General features: G+C 43.9%; 1 protein-coding gene across 1 annotated transcript in view; it reads right to left on the bottom strand.

Annotated features, from left to right (window-relative positions):
* Positions 1 to 25,791, bottom strand: part of GALNT10 (polypeptide N-acetylgalactosaminyltransferase 10) — a 223,633-nt gene that overhangs the window by 82,815 nt on the left and 115,027 nt on the right. The window contains exon 4 of the mRNA XM_059917564.1: positions 4,305 to 4,471. Coding sequence (XP_059773547.1) covers positions 4,305 to 4,471 — 167 coding nt within the window. The remainder of the gene's footprint in view (positions 1 to 4,304; positions 4,472 to 25,791) is intronic.

Raw genomic sequence — 25,791 nt, 5'->3', positions numbered from 1 at the left:
TCCAAAGCTGCCTTGAGAATTTCTTCTTGAAACAAGAAGAATGATTGCTTTTCTGAAGAACGCAGGTTGCAAAATCTGACAGCTAATGTGCAGGACTGAGGGGCATGAGGTAAGTGTTCTCCTCTGGGTTCCATGCCCGATTCACTGAGAAAAAAGGGCAACAGTCAGGGGCCTCAGTTCTCATTCCTGTCTGTGAAATGGGACAGTATTCATTCTCTTCTCTATCTTATTAGGGTTTGGGAACGGTACTGCATTGGGTTAATGTTTTTGCTCTCTGGAGAAACAGATGTTACTTGGTGAATGTCATTCTTATAAAATTTACCTTTTCTTTCTCAAGATTGTTACAGTCTTCTTTTATTGGGGGAGGGGGAATCACGTTATTTTCATCACTGAGTACAACACTGAGGAAACTGGGATATTGGAGCATAAACCATTATGGTCCAGGATTGGTCGTGTTTGATAATGAGCTCTCTTTAGCAAGAAGTTTGCTCTTTAGTACAATGGAAAATGATGTATTGAGAAGCATCCTGGGGGGTAGAAAACAGTAATGTGCTTCTGCAGATGTTTCACATTCACAGCTAAGACGAGGGGACAGGCTGTAATGGGAGCATAGAGTGGGGATTCTTGTCTCTCGTCTGCAACCAGCTGGCCATGTGCTCTTAGTCAAGCTTGTCCACTGCTCCAGGACTCAGGTTTCCCATCTGTACAATGAGTAGGCTGTTACAGCTGCAATTTTCACACATTTTTAAGCAGTGGAGTTCCTCTTAGTGAACAATTTTCTGGAAACCAAATATAGACCATGCCAGGAGAGGTACGTGAACCCCACCTGCACCTGTGAGGTTCTTCACAGCCCTCACAGCGCTCCCTGACGCGTTCTTGGGCCCCCTACTACTCAGAGGCACACGTTCAAAGCCAGTAGCCTTGGATGACCTTGAAGCTCTTTTCTAACCCAACAAGTAGAACTGCTGTTTCTAATCTGGATGATGCCGGGTTCACTCTCCCTCTGGAGGACTAATGCCTTGTGACGCTCAGAGATGGATCCTGCCAAGTGCTATGGGTCTGTCCCATGCTTCAGAAAACAGGCGACAGGGACCTGAACCTGAACCCCAAAGACGTGGGCCAGCGCCAGTCACCAAAGGAACCACGGTGTCTCCCACAGCCACATCTATCTCGCTGACTGAAGACAACCCTGTTGCGAGTGATGGTTTTCCCCGTGTGTGGATACAGCTGTAGCTGCCACATATTTTCCCTTCTTCTCTGCCCCCCCTCATTCATTCATTCACTAATTCACAAACATTTATTAACCACAAATGGTCTAATGAGGAAGGCTGATAATAGGTCAGCAAACAGCCCTGTGACCCCACGTGGAGAAGAGAGCACAGCGGCAGGGGTGGGGGACCGAAGTGAAGATAGAGTGAGAGGAGCCAGCCGTGGGAAGTGCTGGGAAGAGGATGTCCGGGCAGAGGGAAGAACACGAGAAGATCCCAAGGCAGGATGGAGCCTGGCGTGCTCCAGAACAGAAGGTCCTGCGGTGGCTGGTACACGAAGAAGGGGAGCCAAGCGCAGAGGGCAACCCTCACGGCTGTGGCTCTCAAGAACCTGATGGAAGGCTCGGGTGTTCACCCCGAGGAGCAGGGGCTGTGTCTGCCGCAGCACAGTAAATGGACATCAGTTAATGACTTGAGCAATGTGCTCATTTATATTCATTTTCACCACCTGGCTGAGAGCCCGTGGCCTGGGGGTGGCGGGCCCAAACTGGGGGAAGGATGAGGTTGGGAGAGGAGGAGGGGTAAAGGACGAAAGGCAGGAAAGGCAGCGGTAGAGCACGGGTCTGGGGCTCTGAGTCCACGGGTCTGGGTGCTCTGCTCACTGGCTGTGTAAGTCTGGGCAAGTCACCTGACCCCAGCTCCTCATCAGAGACGCAGAGACCCCAGGGCCTCCCTCAGAGGCTGTCGTCAAGAATAAATGAGATAATGTATGGGCCTGGCACATAGAAATGGTCCCCGAAATGGTGAATGGATGGGGAGACAATTTAGGTGGAAGGTGGGACAATAGCACATTTTTTTAGTGCTTTGCAATTTGCAAAGCTCTTTCACCCATGGAAAGGGAGAGACCGTACCTCCATGTCTGTACATTTATCCCTGACACCCACTCCAACAAACTAGGCATAAATAATGTTAACAGTAATAATGATAATACCAAGCTTAAATGTTTATTTCTAATGTTCACTTTGTGCCATGTACTGTCCTAACCACTTGACGTGTATTAACCCACTTAATAGTCATAGCTACCTAAGAGGTAGATTCCCTTTTACAGATGAGGGAACTGAAGCACAGAGAGATTAAGTGACTGGGTCAAGGTCACAGAGTTAATAAGTGACAGGGCCAGGATCAAAGAGGTAACTATTGCTAAAGAATGGTGCTACAGACACAAGGAGACACACCCACAGGTGACTTCACAGACCTCGCTTCAGGGACACAAATAAATCTCATATAATGGATGCTATTGTAACCATGGCGGAAGTGCTAAGGGAACAGAGGAAACGAGCTCTGATCATTTAGTTGTCAAACATGTATTAAGCACCTACTATATGCCTAAGGAGCTGAGGATATGTAGTGAACAAGACTGATGGGGTGGTCCCAGCTCTCAGAATGTGGAATCTGGTAGAGGAAACACACGACAGGCCAATGTTTACACACACAATGCTCACATGTTACACTTATTTATATTTTAATTCTGATGTGACAAGAGCAAAGAAGGAAAAGTAAAGGGTCCCATGACAATGAATGTATGTCAAGAGTTAGGGGATAGGGCTTCCCTGGTGGCGCAGTGGTTAAGAATCCGTCTGCCAATGCAAGGGACACAGGTTCGAGCCCTGGTCTGGGAAGATCCCATGTGCCGCGGAGCAACTAAGCCCATGCTCCACAACTACTGAGCCTGTGCTCTAGAGCCCATGAGCCACAGTTACTGAAGCCCGGGCACCCAGAGCCCGTGCTCCATAACAAGAGAAGCCACTGCAATGAGAAGCCCGCGCACTGCAACGAAGAGTAGCCCTGCTCACTGCAACTAGAGAAAGCCCGCGTGCAGCAACAAAGACCCAATGCAGCCAAAAATAAATAAATAAAATAAATAATAAAAAAAAAAAGAGTTACGGGGAGAATTAGAGATGGTAGGAACTGAGTTCAAAATGTGTGTGTATCTATATGTGTGTACACACACACACACCCCGCCACGTAAGTGGGGTGTAGTACTAAAACGGGGCGGCAAGCAGCTCAGCTTTGATTATTCTGGAGTGTACTTAGATTCCCTCTCTTCACTACTTATTAGTGCCTCTACAAGAAAGTGAGAAGAGGAAAGGGCTTCTCTTGATTTTGCTGCAAGTGGTGAAAGCTCTGATGCAAAGAATAAGCTCGAGACCATTGGCAGGAGGGCAAATTCTTCTTGGATTTCATTTGTGGCTCCACCTCTGTGTCTCTTAAACCCATGGGTGAGGCTCACAGCGAAGAGGCTCTGCAGTGTGGTCTAGTGGTTAAGATCATGTGCGTGGGGTCAGACAGACGTGGCTTAGTCACCACATCACCATCTAAGAGCTGTGAGACCAAGGGCAAGTCACTTAACCTCTCTGAGCCTCAGTTTCTGCATCTGTAAAGTGGTGTGGCAGATGCTGTAGGTGAGCTGTCCTGATACCTTCTCTAATCCACTTCTTTTCCTATTTCTACTAAAGAGGCCAAAAATCAGAACACTCATGTTCCCAGCCACCCTTGCAGATATGGGTGCCAAATGGGTCCAGATATGGGGAGACTTTCCTGAATAAGAAGGCAAAGTCTTCAAAGGAAGAGGCTTTGTTCTCTTTGCCCTTCCTCCTTCTTCCTGCCTGGAAGGTAGAATTCCCAGAGGTACAGCAGCCATTTTGTAACCATGAGGATGAGGAAGTGGGAAGAGAGAAGAAGTCTGGTTCTCCAGTGATAGACTCAAGCAGCTGTACCAATCCTGGATCTCATTATCAAATGAATGAATAAATGAATAAACCCCTTACTTGTTTGAGCTATTATTTAAAGTTCTCTATTGTTTGCAGCTTAATGCACTTCTACATTGATACAAATGGGATAAAAACAGAACCTATTTCATGGGTCATTGTGAGGACTAAGTAAGAAACTTGTGTTCAGTGCCAGGTTCATGGCCTCAAGCATCAGTACATGGTAGCCCACATGCTGGTGCTGCTGAAGATGGGAAAACCTACCACCCCTTTGGCAAGTCACTGAATGGAGCGTGGAGGGTGGGAAGCTGGGTGAAATGGGCCCTACCTCGGTCACTGAAGTCGTCCACCAGGACAATCTCGGCGATCAGCTCCGGGGGCGAGCGGTTCAGCACGCTGTGAACGGTGCGGAGGAGGGAGGACCAGCCCTCGTTGTGGAAGGGGATGATGATGCTGGTGTTGGGGAGCGTCTCCAGGTAGCGTTTGCTGTTGCAGCTAGAGGGAGACATGGGGGACAGGGAGAGAACAGGTTCAGCTCTCATGTTGCCAGGAGAACTCACGCACGTGGTTCAGCTAACTGCAATTCCTACTTCCTCTCCAGGCTTCAGGGAATGAGTGAAAGCTGGGGACACCACGGTCACTTCACAACTTTCTTCTACTTGGCATCCCAAAGTCCTGCCTCTAATCCCTGCACACAGAGTGCACAGGGATACACACACACACACACACACACACACACACACACACACACGACCCCCCACACCCAGCTTTGTACACGAGCAGTTACAGAACAACAACCCCCAACAGTGATGGAGCAGCAATGGGGTTTGGTGCTTTACATGCACTAACTTGTTGTCTATGCCTCAATTGTGATAGGAACATGGTTGTCCATCCTCATGATTCTATGTAGAAGATAGCCCTTCGGTAACACTCTTGTCTCTCTGCCCACCCCTTGCACGTTCCTCTCTACGGAGGAGAAACCATGTGTCCTTAAACCTGGAAGAATAAACTGGGCTTCACTGGCTTGGACCCTCTTCTCTCCCTCCCTGGGCTCTGTGGGCAGAGGGCACATTTTCTCCCTTGCTCTCCACCAGCCCCACGGTAAGCTTGGGGACAGAAGGCCCTTTTCCTGTGGGCCTTTAATATCATGGTAATACCCCAAAGAATTATCATAGTTACTTAATATCAGCAAATATTTAGTTGGTGTTCAAACTTCCCTGATGTTTTTGTGTCTTATTACAGCTGGTTTGTTTAAATCTGGATCAAGACAAGGCCCACATTACGGCTTTTAGCTGATGTATCTCCTAGGTCTCTTTTCCCCTTACCATTTATTTGTTTAAGAAACTGGGTCATTTGCTCTATAGTATTTCCCACAGTCTGCATTTTGCTTCCTGCGTTGATGTGGTGTCTCTCAACATGTTCCTCTGTCTGCCCCACTTTGCCTCCTGTAAACTGGTAGTTAGATCTAGAGGCTTGACCTAATTTGATGAGATATTCTGGCAGCCTCTTCATAGGTGCTGGTGTGAGCATTCCTTGGGAAACACATAATGTCCAGTCGTCTTTCCTTTGTGATGTTGGTGGCCAAAGATGATTCGCATCTAAATCCTTTATTTCATCAGGGGTTTGCAAAATGGTGATTTCTAATTCTATCATTCTTTCTTTACTAGCTGGAATACTTCCATGGAGAAAAACTTTACCATGTCAACTATTTGGCCTACACTGAAGTACAGGAAAGATAGGCTAAGTTCTTGATTCTTAATTTACCGATTTTCAGAAGGACTTGGTTCCGTAGCATCCTCCAAAGATGGCCAATTATTTGTTTTCATTATGAACTCATAAATTTTAACATAATTAATATGTTTCAATTCAGTGCTAGTATTACTCTTCTTGGTTCCCAAATAAGCCTAATTTTTAGCCCAAGGCGGTCTTCTCAAGTTGGCTCCTAGTCCTTTGCACGTGGTCACAGGGTACTGACAGCTTCTTTGTTTTCTGACAAAAGGTATCAAAAGATTCTCCAGCCTCAACCTGTATGTTTCCTGCTCTAACCTGGAATCAACCATTCTGCCAAGGAGAAACTTGGCTCTTTAATATTATCAATATAACCATTTAGATGCTGCAATATGGGCACTAAGTGCGTTCATTACTATAATGTTGGTTATGGCTTCTACGCCTTTACGGTGGTCAGCACTACAAATATATTTGAATAGATATGAGTTTATGCTAAAATTTCATATATATATACAATTTCATAAACATATAAAATTACAGTTTTACTAAACTTTAATTTTATATTGTACCTCTTTTTTATTGAGATATAATTCACATATCATAAAATTCAACATAAAATTCACCCTTTTAAAGTGTATAACTCAGTAATTTTTAATATATCCACAAAGTTGTACAACCATCACCACTAATTCCAGAACATTTTCATCACCCCCCCAAAAGAAACTTCATATCTATTAGCAGTCCCTACCCATTATCCACTGCCCCCAGTCCCTGAAAATCACTAATTTGTTTTCTGTTCCCATGGATTTTCCTATCCTAGACATTTTATACAAATGGAATCATATAACATGTGGCCTTTGTGTCTGGGTTCTTTCACTTAAGCATAATATTTTCAAGGTTCATTCATGTTGTAGCATGCATCAGTACCTCATTCTTTTTCATGGCTGAATAATATTCCACTGTACAAATACAACACATTTTATCTATTCATTCATCAACTGATGGACATTTGGGTTGTTTCTACCTTTTGGCTATTATGAATAATGCTGCTGTGAACATTCATGTACAAGTTTTGGGGTAGACATATGTTTTCAATTGTCTTGGGTATATATCAAGGAGTAGAATTGCTGGGCCATAAAGTAACTCCATGTTTAACTCTTTAAGGAACTGCCAACTGTTTCCAAAGTGACAGCACCATTTTACATTCCCACCAACTATGTATGAGGGTTCCAATTTCTCCACATGCTCACCAACTCTTATTATTGTCCATCTTTTTGATTATAGCCATTCTAGTGGGTGTGAAGTGGTATCTCATTACAGTTTGGTTTGCATATTCCTAATGATGAATGATGTTGAGCTTATTTTCATGTGCTTATAGGCTATTTGTATATCTTCCTTGGAGAAATGACTAGTAAATATGTATTTCATTTTCATATTGTTCCTTGCTAGTGTACAGAAATATAATAGATTTTTTATATTGAGCCTGTGTCTTGCAACCTTGCTGAACTAATTTATTAGTTCTAGTAATATTTTTTTGGTGTGGATTCCTTAGGATTTTCTATACACAAGACAGTGTCATCTGCAAATAGAGACAGTTTTACTTCTTTCTTTTGAAACTAGATGCCGTTTATTTCTTCTTCTTGTCTAACTGTTTAGAAACTCCAGTACAATGTTGAATAGAAGTGGCAAGAGCAGACATCCTTGCTTTGCTCCTGACCTTAGAAGGGAAAGCTTTCAATCTTTCACCATTAAATATAATGTTAATGTGCGTTTTTCATCAATGCTCTTTATCAGGTTGAGGGAACTCCCTTCTACTCTCAATTTGTTGAATGTTTTTATCATGAAGAAGTGTTGGATCTTGTCAAATGCTTTTTCTGCATCTACTGATATAATCATATGGGTTTTGTTCTTTATCCTATTAATATAATGTATTACATTGATTGATTTTGATATATTGAACCAACCTTGCATTCCTGGGATAAATCCTATTTGGTCATGGTGTATAATCCTCCTTATATGTTGCCGAATTTGGTTTGCTAGTATTTTGCTGAGGATTTTTGCATCTATATTCATAAGGGATATTGGTCTGTAGTTTTCTCTTCTTGTTAGGTTTTTGTCTGGTTTTACATATTCTAACTCTTTTGCTAAAAATCTAGGTTCTTAACATTAACAGTTGCTTGTTTTTTTCCTATAATATATAACAGTTTCAGAAAAGCAATAGTAATATTATTTCTAACAATATGATTACAGAAAATTTAAGATTCCTTTTGTTCTTCATTTCTTTTCATCTTTGGGGTATATTTCAACAGAGATGTTAGGGATTTTCCCAGGGCCCAGAAAAGGGGAGCTGAGGACCAGGCAGGCCAAGAGGGAAAAACAAAACTGCCCACCTTGGGACTTCCCTGGTGGCGCAGTGGTTAAGAATCCGCCTGCCAATGCAAGGGACACAGCTTCGAGCCCTGGTCTGAGAAGATCCCACATGCGCAGAGCGACTAAGCCCGTGCGCCACAACTACTGAGCCTGTGTGCCACAACTACTGAAGCCCGCGTGCCCAGAGCCTGTGCTCCGCAACAAGAGAAGCCACCACAATGAGAAGCCTGTGCAATGCAACTAAGAGTAGCCCCTGCTCGCTGCAACTAGAGAAAGCCCGCACGCAGCAACGAACACCCAATACAGCCAAAAATAATATATAAAATTAAATCTTTAAAAAAATATATATGTGATAAAATCATTAGAGGAATGTTAATTGCAGAATCTCGATGGTGGGAATCTCGATGAGTGTTCTACGTGCAATTCATTCAAATTTTCTGTATGTTTGACAATTTTCAGAAAGAAATGCTGGGAGGAAAAAACAGCTCAGGGTCCACGGTCTCCTTAGCTTTAAATTCTACGTCTGCTAGAGGCACCAAGGGAAGCTGCAGGGTAGGACAGGGCAGGAATGAACCCATGGTGTCTGGCTGTGAGCCCAGTTACAGCTGCATGGACAGGGTGCCCCTAATTCTGGCAGTCCAGTTTTGATGGACAGGTCAGTCTCTCTCTTTCCCCTTCTTTCATGTCCCCTCTTGCTCCTGCATCTGGCTGGACTGCTTTTATCCAGGCCCCACCTCCGGGCCCTCCTCTGCCTCTTCCCCCACCTCTCTAACCCCTTTGATCATTTCAGTCAGTCTTCTGGGGGAGCCTCTTCCAACTTCATTATGTCGACCTTCACAAATGAACGAAAGCACCTCTCCTTAAAAATCCCTTTCCCTTAGTTTGGCTGCATCCTCTGTGGCCAAGAAAGACAGGTGCTATCTAGTTTTTCTACAAGAGTTCCTGCCTTCCATCCAATTTCACAGGAGGCTCACTCGTTGCGGCAGGGTTGGAGGGGGGGCTAGCTGTAATAAATTGCCTGGAGTCCATGGGGTGAAATACAACAGCACTATTACGGCGCAGAGAGCCCTGGCTCTCTTGAACCCCAGAGCTGGGGCCCACAGCCTGCCGGTAGGTACACAAACACCATCATGTACTAAGGGAAGCAGACGATGCCACAACAGACTAAATTCACTTCCAGTTTAACCCAATCCTGGATTTAAAAATTATTCAGAACTTAAATAAAAGGCTCAGCCTTGATCATGTGCTTCTGGGGAGGCGAGGAGGGTCTACTCTTCTTCTCCCTCCTCTAACCATCCACTCATTTATTTACTAAATAAACACAAAATGGCACTTCGACTTTTGCCACAGGCACTAGTCATTAGTTTGGTCCCAGCTTAGTCTACTGGTTTAGATAAAAAATTGTGTGCCATGCTGAAATGAATCTCTCCGTTATCCAGCAGGAAGCTTGGTTCCACAGACTCTCCCACAGGCCACCTCCCTGTTGGGAGCCCGTGTGAAAAGCCCCATTTCTCCTCCTCTTATTAGGCCTCAGATCACAACAGACAGAGGAGGCCTGGGGGTGGCAGGGAGGAAGAGAGAAGGCCACCACCCACCCCAGTGACACCCCCATCTTAGCTGTCACCTTTAAGACCTGTCTGTGTGTTGTGTCTTAAGATCTCAACACTGGACAGTAGAGTATGCTCAGTCCTTGTATGTGTGACAAACACGAAGCATCCCTTTGCCCGATGCCTTCAGAGTGTAGTCTCCGGAACGGGGCAACTGGGGCACTGCTCCCAATGCAGAGAGGCTGGGTTTGGCTACGACCAGACAATCAACCTCCTCCTTCCCCAGGTCAACGTGCCTGACGGTTTATAGAGCACTCTCCCTTTTCTCTAAGCTGCACCAGCCCCTGGGAGGGAGACAAACCTGGGGGTGCTAACCCCGTTCTCCACATGAGGAAATGGAGCCCCTAGTGGAAAGTGACTTGGATCCAAGCCTCAAATCTAGAGAGTATTTACTTAAAATAATGCTTACAATATTTTTCTTGATGACAAAAGTGGTAATTGCTCACTATGAAAGGCTGGAAAACACAGCAGGGCTAAAAGACAACCGCTAATGACTTCAACATCCTGACACCGGGGGCTGACCTCCATGAAACATTTAGGGTATGTCTTCCTCCAAGCTCTTCTCTGAACAAATATTTGTTTCTACAGCACGGCACATGGCACACTGACTTGATGGCCTCCCAGTGTCCATGGGTCCCCAGATACAGAGTGGGCTCCTGAGACACTTAGAAGGGGCCCTGCGGGGGCAGGAACGGGCAGAGTGATGCCCTCACAGAAGGTCAAAGCAGGGACACCATGACATTTCCATCACATGACATCAATCTTGGTGTCCCCTTGGCTCAGTATTTCTGGCCCCAGGAGACACCGTAAAGGAAGAGGCAACTGTGGTACTTCAAATCTTACGACTATGAGCTGAGTACAAAACATCCCACCCCTTGCCCAAGCACTTCCCTTGTTATCTGGTTCACAGTCTGATGAGGTCCCGACCTCAACAGGACAAAGTTGAGTTAGATGTTCACGGTGTGAGGACCAAGAGGCACGGTCAGGGGTGCTCCTTGACACACTTTGAAATGGTGAAAAGAGTAGAAACAAAGTGAATGTTCATCAATGGGGAAAGATTAAATAAATGATGAAAAATTCGAACTAGAGAGTACTGATAGCAGTTAAAAAATAAGCTGGAAGATGACAATGATTGTAACAGAATATATCTGTTAAGGATTTCTATTCTGTTGGGCATAATAAGCACTTTCTAAGCACTTTATATGCATTAAGTCATTTAATTGTCATAATGCTCTTATGAGGTAGGGACTATCATTACTCCCATTACAATGAGGAGCAAACAAGGCAGAGAGGTCAAATAAACAGCTGGTAGGAGCTGGAGCCTGGATTGAAACCCATCTGTCCTGTATACATAAATATTTTTATAGGGGTAATGTACTATTAATTATACAAGCAAAAAGAAGAATGAATAGATAAAAAAACAAAAACTGAGGGAACTAGGTAGGAGTCTGAAATCCTGGATTCTGGTTTCTGCTCTGCCATGCAACATTCCAAGTCCCATCTTCTTGCCGGACCCTGGGTTCCCCTTATGTCGATAAGGGAGCTGGACAAAGGGCAAGTCTGGCGTGCCTGCTCTGTATTCCTTCTCCTTCTTTTGGTAAGAGCATCCTGATTCTCCTTGGGGAATCTCCCAGCCCTCAATTTCACAGGGTTTGGCGGAGGTCCTTGCCTTGCCTTGAGGGTGGGCAAGAGAGCCTGGCTCAGCCAGGGCATCCCAGCTCCACAGCCCCCGTGGTTGGTTCAGGGATGGGCACCTGTAAATCAGAGTAAATCTTGGCTGAGACAGCTGGGAGAGAGGGAAGCTCTTTTCTGCTGAAAATGAACGTGGGAGGATAGAAGTCTGATCTGCCTGGGGCCACCATACAGACTGTTCCCTATCTTAAAATGAAGTTAGCAGAACAGAAAACAGAGCCAAGAGCTGGAGAGAGAGGTTCCTGCTGGCATCATTTAGGGACCTGGATCCAGCTCTGGCAGAAGCCATCGTCTACTCCTGGCCTTTTCAGTTACGTGAGTCAATACATTGTCTTTTCTTCAGTCAGTTTGAGTTAGGTTTCTGTCACTTGTAACTATTAAGGATCTTGCTGATATAACTGGATAATCTCTAAGCCCCATCAGTCACATGAATCTGTTTTGGAACTAAGGATGGCTTTTGAAGGACAGAGGCAGAAACTTTCCCAGGTGCTCCCTCTGACCTGAAGGGGGCAGCCTCTCTTATGCTGCAGGAAGAGAACTTTGATCATTCACCGACTAGGAGAAAGTGGCCTGGGCTGAGGCCTGAGGTGGGGGGTGGGAGGCAGTAGGAGGACTCACTGGGGATTGAGCAGCCCCCAGCTGAATACTCCCTAAAGGATTCTGAGCCCTTGGGCATAAAGATGAATCTAATATACTGGCCCTTAACGTGCACCCTCAGGGCTTAATGCTGGAGCACTAGAATAAAAAAGAAAAGAAGTCAAAATCAAAGGGAAGCATTTCAAAAATTTCCTCTCCAAGTCAACCTTGAAAAAGAACAATCTAGTCATTTTGAAGGGAACATTAAAAAAAAAAAATTAATTCCCTAACATGGGACACTATCCACAGACCAAATTGAAATGCAAGTCCAGGGACTTCCCTTGTGGTCTAGTGGATAAGACTTCCCGCTCCAATGCAGGGGGCCCGGGTTCGATCCCTGGTCAGGGGAGCTAGATCCCGCATGCATGCTGCAACTAAGAGTTTGCATGCTGCAACTAAGGGTCTGCATGCTGCAACTAAATAGCCCGCATGCCGCAACTAAATAGCCCACATGCCGCAACTAAGAGTCTGCATGCTGCAACTAAGAAGCCCACATGCTGCAACTAAGAAGCCCACATGCTGCAACTAAGACCCAGCGCAGCCAAAATAAATAAATAAATAAATATTAAAAAAAAAAAAGAAGTGCAAGTCCATGAACACACCCAATATTGCACGTGCCTAAGGGAGCAAGAGTGCTCTGGGCCTGGTTTCAAATCCCGACTGTGCTGCTCTGCAGCTGTGAGACCTGGGGCAGCTTTCCATCCCTTGCTGAGACTCAGTTTCCTCATCTGTGAAGTGGGGATGGTAACACCACAAGGATGACAGGAGAACTAGGTGAGAATGGACACTTAAAACAGCCACAAGGAGGGAGAAGTAGCTAGCTCCGGCCTTGCAGACAGGTAAATGTGGAGGAGAACTCACAGCAAAGAGAATGTTCCTGATTTCAGTTCTCTTGGAATCAGGGATGGCCATGCCAGGAAAGGGCAAGGGGCTTCAGTAAGGGTACTTCCCAAGGTGGAAACCGTGGTAAGGGAAGGGGCATAAGCTGAAGAGACCCTCAGATCTGGATTCAAATCTCACCTTTGTCACTTAGAAGTGTGTCACTTGGGGAAGGTCATAGCCTCCCTAAGCCTCAGGTTCCACGTGGGTAAAACGGGGATAAAACTCTTTCTTATTAAGGCTGTCCCAAGGAATAAATGACATACCATATGTGAATGTACCTGGTATAGCATCTGGCTCAGAAATGTGAGTTTCCACCTCCCCGAGGCCACGGTGTAGGTCATTTTCCAGCAAATGGTTTAAGTTCAAAATTCTGAAATTCTCCCCTCTGTATTTTGTATAAAGGACAGTTCCTTATAATACAACATTCTCAGAAAGACTATGTCTTCTGGGCTCTGGAGCCCCCAAGAAGCTTAGTGGAAGTTATAAATAGCTCCAGGCTCTGGAACAAAAGGAAGAAACTGGATCTTAGTGGGCAGAGTGTGAAAAGCTCTTGCCCTTCACCCTCATCATCCCTCCAGATGCAGGTTTGGGCCCTCTCCTGACATACCCGACAGCAAGCCTTTTCTCTACAGCTGAGGCTCGGCTCCGCAGCCCTTCTCTCCCGCTCTGTGGGGGATGAGACAGGCGTGGGTTTCTCTTTAACACAGTCTGGCTGGAACCAGAGGAGCCGGAAAATTAGTGTGACAACAGGTGCTGAGGCTGACACCTTTTTGAAGGTCCTTTTCCATTTAGGGGAGGCTTTGCTGCACCCACCTGCTCTTCCCTCCTCTCAACAGGCAGTTAAGAGAATAACAAAGCTAATTAGTATTAATTATGCACCTCTGCACCACCAGTTCATCACCAGTTTTGTGCCCCCTAACCTGTACCAGAGACTTCAGGTACAAGCAGTATTTAAAGGATCTTGGTTTGTGCAGTCTTTGCCTCTCCCTTCGAACTCACATTTTGGAAAGTCCTTTACTCAGATCATATCTAGTTTTGAGACAGGTGTAAAAAAAACAACAACAACAGCAAAAATTTTTAAAGCACACAGGAAAACCCAACAGTTTCTTCACATGGCTGTCCCACTTGATAAAACTGGTCCTTCCGCACACATAACCTGCAAAGTGTTCCATGTGCTCAAACTTTAAACATAGGCTGACAGCAGGAAGAAGGAACTCTGGTTAATCAGTTCGGTAGGTGAGGTCAAGAGGCCCGGAATTATCAGCATGAGATAACAACCATAAGGACCACACCTCCTATTAGATGCCAGATGCCAGGCCAACAGGGTAAGGAGGAAACGGGCTTTAATATCAAGATTCTTCATGATTCATGACAGAGGAGAAAAGAAGAAACTAAAATGTAAAGAAACATGTTCAAGGATGTTTTTGCCATTGTTTCCAGAATGGAAACAACCTGTATGCCTGTCAACAGAGCAATGGTTGAATTTATGAGATTCCTGTGTAATATTATACAGCTATTAGAAATGTCTTAGAAAAGTGACCATAATATAAGCGAAAAAAGCTACCTGTAGGATAAAATACATAGAGTATGACCACATTTTTGTGGGGGGAAAAAAACCCCAGACCAAAAAGCCCCAAACCTCTTGCTATGTCTCCATATGTTGCATAAGCAAAGGAAAAGTCTACAGAATGCTAAACTGATACCATTCACTACCTGGGCAGATTTAGGGTTGCAGGTGGCTGGCTAGGTGGGGGCACTATTGATTTTGTCCCCCAAAAAGGTGTGGAGAAGGAGGCTTACAATCAGGAGGGAGTTATGCTCTAGTCTATGTCACACTGCTCCCAAGGGGAGCTGCTTCGCTTTTCTTATCATCATGCTGCCCGTGATACCATCTTAATGAAGGGAGAGAATTGATAATTGTCTTTATCTTCCAGTCATTATTCTCTTTTTCCTTAAGTCCTTTCGAGGGCAATACCACTTAGAAATCAAACGCATCTCTGTAACCAGTTTTACTGAGGGCGATTTATCTGCTCCTGGACAAGCGTATGTTACCTTCAGCAGCGGGAGTGAAAGGCAACTCAAGCAGTGTCCGGGCTGTGTCCATTTATCTAGCCAACCTTGCTCGCTACGCCTGGCCCAAGAACCTTCACGCACAAAGGATTCGAATGTAAAAATGTCTGCTTCCTTCCCTGTGAGGAATGGGTCTCGGTCTTGGCGTGATGCAGCAGAAGGAGCACAGGCTGGGGTCCAGGTGTGAGTCTCCTTTGCCTTCTACAGGCTGTGTGAACTGGTGCAAAGAACTCAGCTTCCCTGAGGTTTAGTGTGTGCATCTGTAAAATGGAGCTAGTCATCCCCAATAGACACAAACGGTTTCAGAGAGGCCAGAATCACAAAAGAGTTGTGACAGAGTTTTTGTAAATGAGAAGATGATGCTGAAACATAAAGGAAAGAAAAACGTCGTCACGCCAAACCTCAAAGTGGGAACAAGTGAGCTGAGGCTGGTGGAGTGCTCAGCACCGTGCCTGGCACACAAGCACCAGCTAAACGGCAGGCGTTTCGTATTCATGGAGCACACAGCGCCCATTTCAAGAAGGCTTAGAGAACGCGTCTGTTTGCAGAAATGATAAAAGAAAACAAACCACACGACAGCGCACGTGGATGTCGAGTGGTTTTCACCCAGCAAAAATCATATGGGATACGTGCCCGTTTGATTTTCAGTTGACAGGCAGCCATTTTTGTGTATAAGCCATTTATCTCCGTAATTTCAACAAAAGGGCTGAATTCACTGAAATCTGTTTTAAAAATTACAAGAAAAGGAGTCAATTTGAGAAATTTTATTGGCTGCCATTTCATTTTAAGGCTTATGAGCAGCTTTAAATCCCAATATTAGGTCTGATGGATCAATAACTGTTGTCTTAGAAGAAAACACTATTGCTCAGAAGAGAGAAATTTAATTTCAGAGAAGAGCCGATTGAAGTTCCCTGTAGAATCAGTGATGCTACAGAGAAACCTGGACTTTCTCCTTTCCCAGCTCACAACTCATTCAGGCTACAGCCTCCTTCTGCCCCCCGCCCCTCCCTACACAACTGCCTTGCTAACAACCTGCCGAACTTAGGGGGTCTGGATCGCTCTCATCCTGAGGATCTCTGGGCGCTAGTCTTACACTCAAGCACTCCACTACAGAAGTGTCAAGTGAGCTTACTCCACCATACAAATCATGACAAAAAGGGTAAGAACTGCTAATACATACTAAATACATCTTCCAAGCCTGTCACTGTTGTACAGAGGGTCTGACATACCTCCTGGCACTGTGTGTGTGTGTGGGGGGGGGGAGACGGGTGGGCCCAGACTCCAGCCATTCACTCCCATTGTAGATGGCAGAAGGTGTGCACCGCCCTCACTTTGACCTGAATGTGGCACACAAACTATCATCCTGCACACCACACCACAGACCACAGCTGATCCTGGGTCATTTCTAGATTTACTATCCGTTATGCCTCAGACATTTCTTGCTATTCAAGGAAGGTGAGTTAATTAAAACCACAATATAATATATAATATAATCAAAAAAGGATCCCACCACCATTTCCATTTTTCACAACACAAATGGCATCATTTATTCAACTGCCTACTTGACATCATCATTTGGATGTTTTTAGAACATCTTAACCTTGACTGAAATACAAATCTTGATTTCCCCCAAGCCTGCTCTTCCCAAAGTCTTTGTTTCTGTAATGGCAACTCCATCTCCCCAGTCGCTCTGGCCAAAAACCTTGGCGTTATCCTTGACTCCTTTCTTTTTCACATATCTATACTGTCTGTAAGTAAATTCTGTAGTCTCCATCTTCAAAGTATATCTAGAATGCGGCCACTGGTAATCTCTACTCCCACTGTGGTCTGAGTCTGTAATATACCCCTAACTATATTCTCCCTGTCTCTACCCTTGGCCACCTCAGTCTATTCTAACATAGCAACCAAAGGGATCCTTCGAAAATGAAAATCGGATCATGGCGCTCTCTGCTCAAAACCCTCCAGGGATTCCCATCTTACTCACTTTGGTAAAAGCCAAAGCCCCACCATGACCCTGACACTCCTCCAGCCTTGTTTCTCATCACTCTCCTCCTGGCTCACTGGGTGCCACAGCCAAGCATGATGGTCTCAGGGCCTTTGTACTTGTTTCCTCTGCCTGCAGGGCTCTTCCCCCAGTTAACTGCCTTGCTAGGCCCCTCACTTCTTCATTTCTCTCTTCACATGTCATCTTCTCAGCAAAGCGTTCCCTGACCACTGAAATAAAATACACCTTATTCCCATCACTTTTTTTTTTTTTTTTGGCTGTGCCCCACGGCATGTGGGATCTTAGTTCCCCAACCAGGGATCGAACCTGCGCCTCCCTACAGTGGAAGTACGAAGTCTTAATCACTGGACCGCCAGGGAAGCCTCTCTCATCACTTTTTCTACCTCTTACTTTGCTTCTTTCTTTCCCTACATCACTGGAAAATAAATATATTCATTTGTTTGTTTATGACCTCCCCAGCCCAGTAGAATGTAAGCTCTAGGAGGGAAGGAAATTTTGCCCATTTTGTTCATTGCTGTTTTCCCAGGGACTAGCCTACAGTAGGCTAGTAAGTAATAAGCACCCATGGTAGGCACACAATAAGTATTTGCTCAATTAATGAGTGAATGACTTGCAGAGAAAGTTTCAACTGACTAATAGGCTTGAGATCGCTTCAAGGCAGGGACTGACATTTGATCATTTTAGTATAAATGAGTAGGAGGAGGCTGCATTTAGGTGGGCAACAGATCGGGGATGGAGGAATGAGAAAGGAGCCCCTAACACACATACACGGTTGCCTTAAATTCCTGATTTAATTAGCTCTGAATACATTCATGAGGTGTCCATGCAGCAGGAGCCCAAGAACACAGACAGCAGCTCTGCCTACAGCTTCCTTTGGTCCCCTGGGGTCCCATGAATGCACAACTGGTGATGCCTTCTGGGCCAGAAAAACTCAATTCTTTTACATCCCAGGCCTTTCCTGCTTGGGCTTTCATCACCATTCCAGAAGATTCCCTGTCTGTTTCTGCATATATTTATAAACATCAGGCTTTCCTGGTTCTCAACCCCCAGCAACACCAAGGCCACATTATCATGGAAGGAAGGTGGTGGTCCCTCAATAGGTCCTCAGCCTCTAGCTCTTCTGGGTCCAGCGAGTGATTTCCCTACAGTGCTCTCCCTCATCCTGATTCCCTACCCTTCTATCCGGATGTTGTGGATACTGCAATGCTTAGCAAACCACGATAACAAATCCATTTCCAATTGGATTCTATTATTTTTAATAGGTTTTTGGTGGAGTCTTTAGGGTTTTCTGTATATAAAATCATGTCATTTGCAAATAGTGACCGTTTTACTTCTTCCTTTCCATTTTGGATGCCTTTTATTTCTTTGTCTTGCCTAATTGCTCTATCTAGGATTTCAATACTATGTTGAATAAGAGTGGTGAGAAGGGGTATCCTTGTCTTGTTCCTGATTTTAGAGATAGCTTTTAACTTTTTATTACTGAGTATGATATTAGTTGTGTGTTTGTCACATATGGCCTTTATTATGTTGAGATACATCCCTTCTGCACCCACTTCATTGAGAGCTTTTATCATAAATGGGTGTTGAATGTTATCAAATGCTTTTTCTGTATCTACTGAGATGAACATATGGTTATCCTTCATTTTATTAACGTGGTGTGTATCACGTTGATTGATTTGTGGATGTTGAACCATCCTCGAATCCCTGGAATAAATTCCACTTGATCACGGTTGTATGATCTTTTTGACGTATTGCTGAATTTGGTTTGCTAATATTTTGTTGAGGATTTTTGCATCTCTGTTCATCAGTGATATTGGCCTGTAATCTTCTTTTTTGTGTTGTCTTTGTCTGGTTTTGGTATCAGGGTAATGCTGGCTTCTTCACAATGAGTTGGAATGTACTCCATCCTCTTTAACTTTTTGGAAGAGTTGTGTAGAATTTGTATTATTTCCTAAATTTTTTGTAGAACTCACCGAGGAATCTATTTGGGCCCGGAGTTTTCTTTGTGGGAAAGTTCTTAATATAATTTCAATTTCTTTACTAGATATAGGGCCATTTAAATGAATCATTTCTTCTTGAGTAAGTTTTGGTAGTTTGTATCTTTTAAGGAATTTGTCATTTCATCTAAGTTGTTGAATTTATAGGAACAAAGTTGTTCAGAATATTACTTTACTATTCTCAACAGTAATAGAATCTGTGGTTATGTCACCTCTCTCGTTCTTTTTTAAAATTATTATTTATTTATTTATTTATTTTTGGCTGTGTTGGGTCTTTATTTCTGTGCGAGGGCTTTCTCCAGTTGCGGCAAGCAGGGGCCACTCTTCATCGCGGTGTGCGGGCCTCTCACTATCGTGGCCTCTCTTGTTGTGGAGCACAGGCTCCAGACACGCAGGCTCAGTAGCTGTGGCTCACGGGCCTAGTTGCTCCGCGGCATGTGGGATCTTCCCAGACCAGGGCTCGAACCCATGTCCCCTGCATCGGCAGGCAGATTCTCAACCACTGCGCCACCAGGGAAGCCCTCTCATTCTTGATATTGATAATTTGTGTCTTCTCTCTTTTTTTTCTTTATCAGGCTGCTAAGACATCAATTTAATTGACCACCTCAGAGAACCAGCTTTTGGGTTCACTGATTTTTCTCTATTGGTTTTCTATTCTCTATTTCATGATCTCTGCTTTGATCTTTTAAAAAACTTCCTTTCTTCCATTTATTTTAGATTAACTTACTCTTTCTAGTTTTTAAAGTAGATGCTGATGTCATTAATTTGAGACCATTCTTCTTTTCCAATATAGGCATTTAATGCTACAAAATTTCCCCTTACATGCTGCTTTAGTGACATCCCACAAATTCTGATATATTCTGTTTCCATTATCATTCTGTTCAAAATACTTTCTAATTTTCCTTTTGATTTCTTCTTTGACCCATCTGTTATTCCTAAGTGAGTTACATAGTTCCCAAACATCTGGAAATTTTAAGACACTATTCTATTATTGGTTTCTAAATTTAATTCCACTGTAGTCAGAGAACATAATTTGTATCACCTGATTCCTGTTAAATTTATGGAGACTTGTTTTCTGGCCCAGAATATAGTTTATCTTGGTAAATGTTATGTATGCACTCGAAAAGATTGTATATTCTGCTGATATTGAGTGGAGTGTTCCACAAATGTCAACTGGGTCACACTGGTTGACAGTGCTGTTCAACTCTACTATATTCTTGCTGGTTTTCTACTTGTTGTATCAATTATTGAGAGAGAAGGGTTGAAATTTCATAATTGTGGCTATGTCTATTTCTCCTTGCAGTTCTATGAGTTTTTGCTTCATGTATTTTAAAACTCTCTTATTAGTTGCTTAACCATTTAAGATTGCTATGTCCTCTTGAGGAATGATCCCTTTATTATGAAATGACCTTCTTTATCCCTGGTAATTGTCTTTGTCCTGAAATCTATTTGACTGATATTAATATATAGTCACTCCAGTTTTCTTTTGACTAATGTTAGCACAGAAGATCTTTTCTATCCTTTCACTTCTAATTTATTTGTATCTTTATCTTTAAAGTGTGTTTCTTGCAGGCAGTATGTAGTTGGATCTTGCTTTCTTATCTAATCTGACAAGCTGCTTTTCCACTAAAGTAATTACTATGATTATTTAATGTGATTATTGATATGGTTAGGTTAAAGTCCATCATCTTGGTACTTGCTTTCAATTTTTCCTTTCTGATCTTTGTTCTTTTTTCCCTCCTTTTCTGCCTTCTTTTGGATTAATCGAATATTTTTCATCAATCCAATTTATCTCCTTTGTTGGCTTATTAGCTACAACTCTTTGTTTTGCCATTTGAGTGCTCCTTTCAGGGTTTACAGTATATACTTTTATATACTTTTAACTTTTAAAGTCTAATTTCAAATGACATTATACCACTTTGTAAGTAGGAGAACCTTACTATATTACATTTCTCCCCTCTAACCTTTATGGTGGGATACATTTTACTTTTATCTATGCTTTAAACGCAAGGATATGTTATTATTTTGGGTTACACAGTCAGATATCTTTTTTTTTTTTTAATTTATTTATTTTTTGGCTGTGTTGGGTCTTCGTTTCTGTGCGAGGGTTTTCTCCAGTTGCGGTGACCGGGGGCCACTCTTCATCGCAGTGCATGAGCCTCTCACTGTCGCGGCCTCTCTTGTCGCGGAGCACAGGCTCCAGATGTGCAGGCTCAGTAGTTGTGTCTCACGGGCCCAGTTGCTCTGCAGCATGTGGGATCTTCCCAGACCAGGGCTCGAACCCGTGTCCCCTGCATTGGCAGGTGGACTCTCAACCACTGTGCCACCAGGGAAGCCCCAGTCAGATATCTTTTTGAAAGATTTAAACAGTAAGAAAAAATTGTATATATTTACCCACATAGTTACTATTTCCAGTGATCTTCATTCTTTGAGAATGAAGATCCCTTGCTGCTTTTGTAGCCTGTTGGGGATGTAAAGGCACTCAACAGAATCCAGGCCTATTATAATAATATGAGCTTATAAATTCTTTTGAGGAAATTGAGCACATACCATAAAGTAACCATGTTAATTTAACAGAAAGGAAAAATCAAGAAGGAGCATGGAACCAGGAATCTGGTAGACTCGGGCCTTTTCTTGTGACAAAGATGCCGTTCAGGTTCATTCATTACTGGAAGCTATATTCATCGACTGGAGAAAGCAGGTCAGGATTGTAGGCTGCTTTCACCCCCACCATGGATAATCTTTGCACGGAAGAAGCTGATCATCCAACGGAGGGGTGTGCCCAGGAACTTTTAGACCCGGGCAACTTCCAGCAGTTGGGACTCCGCTGCTGCCAGCTCTGTGCCCTGGAGGGGGCCTCCATGTGTGGCTGCCACACAGCCCAGCAGGGCCCCCGGGGAGAAGAAAAGTGGGCCAGCCCACCAGCCATCCTTGTTCCTGCTCCCTTGGCAGGAGGGGCCGAGGGCAGGCCTGCTCACAGCCAGCTGGCCACCTCCCATATGCAAACCCAGCAGGTGGGGCTGGACCACCTATTCTCCACTCTCTGTGGCTGCACGCTCCCTGGTGCAGCTTCTGGAGGAAGCAAATGCAGCTGGCGCAAGCAAACAGCTCCTTGGTCCTGTCCTTGACAGGCTGTTGCCAAAATTCAGTTTGAAGGAGTAGAAGGCAAACATAAACCTCAGCTCCTGCCAGAGAAGTTGTTTAAGCTAAAAGCAACAGGAGGGACTGAGTGGCTTGACTGCTCTAACTTCTTCACACATTTCTGCTGTCAAACTGCAGGAAAGATTCTCCCACCCCACTTCCCCTGGAAAAAAAGAAAAGCTCTTCAAGACATCTGTCAGCTCATTTATGAAAAGTTGGCTTCCCAATGGGATAATCCATGTGAGACAGTTTCTTGCAATTGAGTAAGCAATTTGAGTTTTTATCTTATCAAGATAAGTGCTGCTATTTGCCAATGTGGACTAATAAAGATTAAAGAGAGTTAATTCTTAACTTTCAGGTATTATAACATAATAGAATATTCTGGATAAGATTCCATTTCTCCTTGGTTTGGATCTTTCATATTTTTATTTCCTCTTTTTCACACCATTGTCCTTCTGCTTTCTTCCTTCCCTTCTTGATGTTTCCTTTCCTGTTCACCAATCATGCCTTAACCCTCCTTCCCCTCCTTTACTGTTGGTATTTCTTCTTCCTCCTGCTGCCCTTTCTCCTGCTGCTCTTCACTGCTCTCCTACGCCTCTTCAGCTCAGCTTCAATGCTCATTTGCCCTGTGAGCCTACAGGATGGAGTGTGCTTAGTTGCATGCTTTTCTTTCCAATCCATCCCAGAACACTTTGCTTTTACAGAGACCTGCCCAACCAGGAAATTCCTTTGAACTCAGTGCCTTTGGCTTTTCTCAATAGCTCTTCTTAACTTCTGCCTAGAATTCCATTTGTTGAAAGGTGCCAGTTGTATAGGTGCCAAATATTTGAGGTCTTGTTATGTAATTAGAAACTTGGATATTTTAAATCAGGGAATTTTAGCAGTGCTCTAGTGCTTAAATGAGTCTTAATGAATACATATTCAAGGCTTAAAGCAAAAAAAACAAAACTTTCATGTGAAACAATTAACAACAAACTATGGCAAATATGAAACGGATGTTTATAGATGTTCATATTAAATTGCTTATCAGAGCAATGTAAACAATTTTCTTAGCTCTGCAAAATTCCACTGTAGCCCCTTCCTTCAAATTGTGAAGTAAAGCAGCTTAATGATTTTATAAAATCCATCTTTACCATTAAAAAAAAAAAAAAAAAGTCAGCTTCCACAACGGGATTCTAAAAAAGGGTGGGTGTCAGGAGTGTTGGATTTAGCGACATCTTTTGCCATAACTTGGATACTGGTTGGGTGGGTGGGCTGGTAATACAGGAGAGCCTTAGGCTCAATTCACATCCACCCAGAACTGGGACTCCTCCCCTTAAACCCAAACCCTGAACCTCTCTGCCAGGTTGGTGAAGCCTATCATCACTTCTCAGAACAGTGTGTACAACGAATAAAATAAAATAGATGCGCTTGTAAAGGAAATCAGTTAGACTGAAATACTGTTATCAAAATAATAAAAGAATTTGAAATAGAGTCATAAATGTGCTTCTTCATTAACACATTAAATGACAAGATCTAGTGGAAGTTCTAAAAACTACCTTCATTCCAAAGCAGTGATGAGTATCTGTGACATTTCGAGATATCTGTAAAGCGATGGGAAAGTAAATGATTTCTTTTGGCGAAAATATCATAGGTGCTTCGTTGCCTACACTCATAACTGAAGGGAACACCAGATTTCAGTGAGAGGTTCATGAAAAGAAAAATGCAATGTTGTTCTCATCCAAGTTTACAGACCCTCCTGAATTCTATTCACAGACCTATCTGTGGGTCCTAGGACACCTTGATTATGAAGACCTTTCTTCTTCTGGGCTGTTGGGAGAGAGCACTGCACTGGGAGACAAAAGGGTTTGTTCCCCGCCCCTGGCTCTCCCTCTAACAGCTGGGAGACTCGCCCCTTTAGTTGTTAAGGCAAAGCACCATCTTGCTTAGTCCTCTACGTGCAATGTCCTCCCGCAGAGGCTGGTGTTGGGTGGGGGTGTCCCCTGGGGTTCCAAAGCACCCTGTGCCCACTCCCTCACTGGTTCTCACCTGTGGTGTAATGACCTGTTCCTGCCATCCGCCCCCCGCTCTTGCCCAAAGCAGCAATAACGACTCATTTATCATTGTGTTCCTGGTATTCAGCACAGGGCTTGGTACACAGAAGACCATGAATATACATTTACTGGATGAACAGATGAATGAATGGATGAAAGCATCTCTCTCTCACTGTAAAAATATTCCTTATTTCACACCAGCAGTTCTCAACCCTGGCTATATGCGAGAATCACGTTCTGAGATTTCAGAAGATCCTCAGACCCAGGCTATCCCTCCAGAGATTCAGACTCCAGTAGCTGGGGTAGGGCCCCAGCTTTTGTATTTTTTTAAAACCACCCCAGGTATAGCCAGAGTTGAGAACCTACAGAACCACAGAGCAGTAGCTGAGGTGAGAGAATAATGCTCCCAGATGAAACTTCTTTCCCAGACTTAGAAAGATGAAATTAGTGAAGAATTCTGAACTCTGCGAGGGGCTAAACATATAAATTGAGTTTCTGACCCTCAGAGTTGGGTCACGGTTCTGAATCCAACAACATCAGTAATAGCTGAACTACATTCTCAGACTTAGGTGAAAAAAATCCCAGGCTTGACAGTGAAGACCATGAAATAAAGTGCAAACCCCCAAGCAAGCCCTTCAAGGCCCTCGCTCCCTCCCCTCGCCACAAGAAATCCTTGCAAACTGGGCCCAGTCCTGGGCAAGCAGCACACGTTCCGGGTGGGGATTCCTAGCTGTGTGCTTTCCTCATCTACAAAGTGGAGATGATAATAAAAACGCCAACCTCAAAGTACTGTTGCAGGAACTGAAAGATGTAAGCGGGCAGAAAGCATTTTTGTAAGTAGCCACACATGCTATCAAGATTCTTTATTATTACATTCTACCCACTGAGGCCTTAGAGGTGGAAAGACCTTATGACTTATGGATTCTAGGTCAGACTCCCTGCATGTAAATTCTAGCGCCACCTCTTACCAGCTGTATCATCTCACGGTAACTATTTAACCTTTTTTTTTTTGGCCTCAATTCCTTATCTGTAAAATGGTGATAATAAAGGTACTTATCTCATAGGGTTTTTGGAAGGTTTGGCTGAATTAATGCACTAAAAGTACCCTTGGTTCTGGGGCTGGTAGATGCAAACTATTACATTTAGAATGGATAAACAACAAGGTCCTACTGTAGAGCACAGGGAACTCTATTCAATATCCTGTGATAAACCATAATGGAAAAGAATATAAAAAAAGAATGTATGTATAAAAACTTCAGCTTTGCATCGGAATCCCCTGGAGGGCTTGTTAAAACACGGACGGCTGGGCCCCTGTGCAGAGCTTTTGATTCCGTAGACCTGGGCTGAGATCCAGCAGTGAGCATGTCTAACAAGCTCTTAGGTGATGCTGCTGTTGCTGGCCTGCGAACCACACTCTGAGAACAGCTGGCTTAGAATAATGCTCGGCACACAGTAAGTACCTAATAAGTGTTAGCTGTTGTTATCTTTTCCCGGCTTCTAACTTCTTAGTCCCTGAGCAAAACAGTTTATGCTCCACTTCTACTCAGTACTGCCTTTGTGAAGAAACAATTTTGAAATCTTCTGCTTGCAGTGGTTCCCAAAGTGTGGACCCCACAAACGTCACATGGAAGCTTACTTGTAATGAAGTTCTTGG

The sequence above is a fragment of the Balaenoptera ricei genome, chromosome 3 (assembly GCF_028023285.1).
Source record: "Balaenoptera ricei isolate mBalRic1 chromosome 3, mBalRic1.hap2, whole genome shotgun sequence".
In the NCBI taxonomy this organism is placed as follows: domain Eukaryota; kingdom Metazoa; phylum Chordata; class Mammalia; order Artiodactyla; family Balaenopteridae; genus Balaenoptera; species Balaenoptera ricei.
This window is presented reverse-complemented; position numbering and strand designations above follow the sequence as displayed.